Below are 4126 nucleotides of genomic sequence, written 5' to 3'. Positions count from 1 at the left end.
TTTTGTAATATATTGTAATGTATTGCTATATTGCTTTGAAAGTTACATGCCTTAATGCATTAGAAAAAAACTTTTATTCACAGAATAATGCATTGCTGAAATTAGGGTGTGACTCATATATCCATGAGTCTTTTGTGCCAACAAATACAGCGATCAGCCTAAAAAGAGCTCCATTCATACAGACATAGAACATTTTTTTAAAGATTACATCATGTTTTTATTTCATGTCCAAACTCATGACTGGACATATACTCGTTGTCGTCCCAAATTACAGTTTTTTTCTTCTTTCTATCTTTCATCATTCAGGAATATGATGTCCAGTTAAGATTGAGCGGTAAAAATATATCAGGAAGTAGACCTCAAGTTTGTCCTTTTATGACTTTGTACAAACAAATAGGAAAGAAGTAAGTACTTTCAGTTATTTTCAACGAAAAAGTATCTTAAAATTGCCGGGGAAATATCTCTAAATATTTTTATAATAGATTATAAATATTCTTATCTTTTCTACGCTAGGTACAAGGCCCGAAATTTTGGGGGAGGGGGCCAGTCGATTAGATCGACTCCAGTACGTCAGTGGTACTTAATTTATCGAACCCGAAAGGATGAAAGGAAAAGACGACTTCGGCGGAATTTGAACTCAGAATGTAGAGACAGGCGAAATACCGCTAAGCATTTCGCCCGGCGTGCTAACGTTTCTGCCAGCTCGCCGCCTTTTTTCTACCAGTTCGCCGCCTTATAAATATTCTTATAATAGATTATAATAAATTATAATACGTGGCATAGGTGCAGGCGTGACGGAGACTAAGAAGATTGCTTCCCAATCACATGTTTCCGAGTTCAGTTCCACTGCATGGCACCTCGGGCCAACCAAAACCTTGTGAGTGGATTTGGTAGACGGAAACTGAAAGAAAACTGTCACGCGCGCGCATGTATGCATGTGTGTGTGTGTATCTTTGTGTCTGTTTTTATCCTCCTTCGCCTCTTGACAACCGGTGTTGGTGTGTTTACGTCCCCAAATCTTAGAGACCGATCGAATGACTACCAGGCTTAAGAAAAATAATAAGTACTGGGGTCGATTCATTCACTAAAAATTCTTCAAAGCGGTGCCTCAGCATGGCCGCAGTCCAATGAGTGAAACAAGTGAAAGATAAAAGATATTTATAGATAGGCGCAGGAGTGGCTGTGTGGTAAGTAGCTTGCTTACCAACCACATGGTTCTGGGTTCAGTCCCACTGCGTAACACCTTGGGCAAGTGTCTTCTACTATAGCCTCGGGCCGACCAATGCCTTGTGAGTGGATTTGGTAGACGGAAACTGAAAGACATCGTATATATATATATATATATATATATATATGTATGTATGTGTGTGTATATGATTGTGTGTCTGTGTTTGTCCCCCCAGCATCGCTTGACAACTGATGCTGGTGTGTTTACGTCCCCGTAACTTAGCGGTTCGGCAAAACAAACCGATAGACTTATTCTATGGGTTTTTTTGCTGAACCACGAAGTTAAGGGGACGTAAACGCTCCAGTATCGGTTATTAAGCGATGTTGGGGGGACAAACACAGACGGGCTTCTTCCAGTTTCCGTCTACCAAATCCACTCACAAGGCTTTGGTCGGCCCGCGGCTATAGTAGAAGACACTTTCCCAAGGTGCAACGAAGTGGGACTGAACGTGGAAGCATGTGGTTGGTTAGCAAGCTACTTACCACACAGCCACTCCTGCCACACACACACACACACACACACACACACACACACACACACACACACACACACACACACATATGTGTGTGTATGTGTATGTGTGTGTATGTGTATGTGTGTGTGTATGTGTGTGTGTGTGTGTGTGTGTGTGTTAGTAGTTAAAAAACTTGCTTTCCAAACATCTCCCACTTGACAAACGCTTGATAACCGGTCTTAGTTTGCTTACGTTTACCTGATCTAGCGGCTCCACAAAAGAGAACATATAAAATAAGCACGAGACTTAAAATAAAAATACTGAAGTCGATTTGTTCAACTAAACCGTTCAAAGCAGTGCTCCAGAATAGTCGCAGATCAATTTCTGAAACGTAAAAGTCCGCAAGAAGATTTTATGTTCGTACTTCATGAATATTTTTTTCAGTTTACTCACTACATTAAATAAAGCCCCTACCGTGTCATCAAAAGGCCCCCAACTGTATCATCATAAGGTAATACTGCATCATAATATAGCCCTACTGCATCATTGTAAAACTTTACCATATTATCATCGTTATCATTGACTATTAATCAATGATAACGATGATGTGTTATCTATAATTACATCGATAATTATTCTTCTATCTTTCACTTCAGGTGGGCCAAACTGGGTACCACTAATACTATTCTATACGGCAACATTCAGAATCAGCAAGAAATTAACATTCCAGTAAAAGATTTCTGCGATGGAGACATTCACAAGTAAGAAATTTTTTCTTATCACATAAGCATTTCAATTCTTTTCACATTTTTAATCTGCCCTTTTATCATGTTCTTCCAGTATATAGTAATTGCTGGTAGGGACACAGGATTTCATTATGCAATAATAATATACTACTAACTATGTCAAAGGCTTATAAGTCAATGCTTGGTCCCATCTGAGTTAGCTGTGCGATTCAATCACTTTTAAAAGAAGATATCTCTACAAATTTTCGAGAGAGATTAGTGCCAGCACTGGAAGTTACAACGTTTCGTATACGAATACATCTATGAGTGGAATAAATTTGTTTTATATATATATATATATATATATATATATATATATATATATATATATATATATATATATTAACCTTTGAAATCGGGACAACCTTTCTGCTGCACCCTGTACAATATCATTCAACTACGGCAGTAGTTGAATAATATCCTTAAGGCTGCGATTTGCTCACACAGCATCTTTCAGAGCTTGTCGCTAATTCAGTTCTTAACCAAATGGAAAACCGTTAACATTTTTGAAGAGGACTGGTCCCTAGCTATATTTTGACATAAAAAATTGAGATTTGGTCCAGTAGAAAAATGTTTACATCAAAATTTGTAGCAGCGGTATAGGAAAGTAAGTCACGCCACTAATCAAGTTTAGATTTAAATAACTTTTGTATTTTAAAAGTAAAATATTTTTATCTTAGTTCCAATGGTAGAAGAAAGCGTGAAGAATATCATAGTTTTTGGTCCCATGCAGCAAAAATTTGTATCAAAAAAGTTGTGAGGTAAAATATCATAAAAAAATATAAGGCATAAAATTGGATTTAAGTATAATTAACTTTTTTATTTTAAAAACAAACTATATTTTAATTAAACTTAAATGATAGAGCTCAATTCGAGGAATTTCATGGTATCAATTTCATGCAATGAAGTTTTAAAAGAAAAATTTTATGAGTATTTGTTTCTCAAATTTGAGGGTGATAATATAGTTTTTTTTACTTAAAATATTGCAGCTAAGGATAAAATTTGAATATCAAAAATTATTTGATTTTAATTTACAAAATAACATTATAATTGAAAAAGGTACCACCATTTTGTTAAAATATTGACACACTAGAATACTTAAAAAAGGAAGAGGCAGAAGTACCAATATAGCTAAGATTTTATGCAAAGTAGAATAATATATATGGTAGGCAAATTCATTATGTAAAAAACGTGCATTGTTCAATACTAAGCAAATTTTACTGTGAATTTGTTATTATAGATAGATTTTACTGTAATATATAACTAATTTTTGCATTATTCTATTTATTTTACTAACTAATTATGTACTACTATTATTTTTTATAACCTATTTTCAAATTTCTAATTATTAATTAATAATTTTTAAAAAAATGAATTTTTTTAAAGTGTAAAAAATATTTTGAGCTATTTTTCATTTTTAATAGGCGTAACAAGTAATAAAAACTAGAAGTAATAAATTGTAATAAAATTTTTAGTTTTAATAAAAGCTAATATTTTCTAAATCTAAATATCTTATTTGAAATTTTATCCTTAGCTGCAATATTTTAAGTACAAATTTTCTTGTTCTCTACTTTACCAGATGTAATAACTTGTCCTGTACTTTTCCAGATTTATAATCTTCAGAATTTTATTTCTCTTGCTCGCATTTTTACATGTAAT

General features: G+C 34.0%; 1 protein-coding gene across 1 annotated transcript in view; it reads left to right on the top strand.

The window, feature by feature from the left end:
- Positions 1–286: 286 nt before the first annotated feature.
- LOC106877916 (uncharacterized) overlaps positions 287–4126 on the top strand; it is a 6515-nt gene continuing 2675 nt past the window's right edge. The window contains exons 1-2 of the mRNA XM_014926979.2: positions 287–404; positions 2339–2443. Coding sequence (XP_014782465.1) covers positions 376–404; positions 2339–2443 — 134 coding nt within the window. The 5' untranslated portion in view covers positions 287–375. The remainder of the gene's footprint in view (positions 405–2338; positions 2444–4126) is intronic.

This window comes from Octopus bimaculoides, chromosome 11, assembly GCF_001194135.2.
Source record: "Octopus bimaculoides isolate UCB-OBI-ISO-001 chromosome 11, ASM119413v2, whole genome shotgun sequence".
NCBI lineage: Eukaryota > Metazoa > Mollusca > Cephalopoda > Octopoda > Octopodidae > Octopus > Octopus bimaculoides.
Note: the sequence above shows the minus strand (reverse complement) of the source record. Positions and strands in the feature narration are given on the sequence as shown.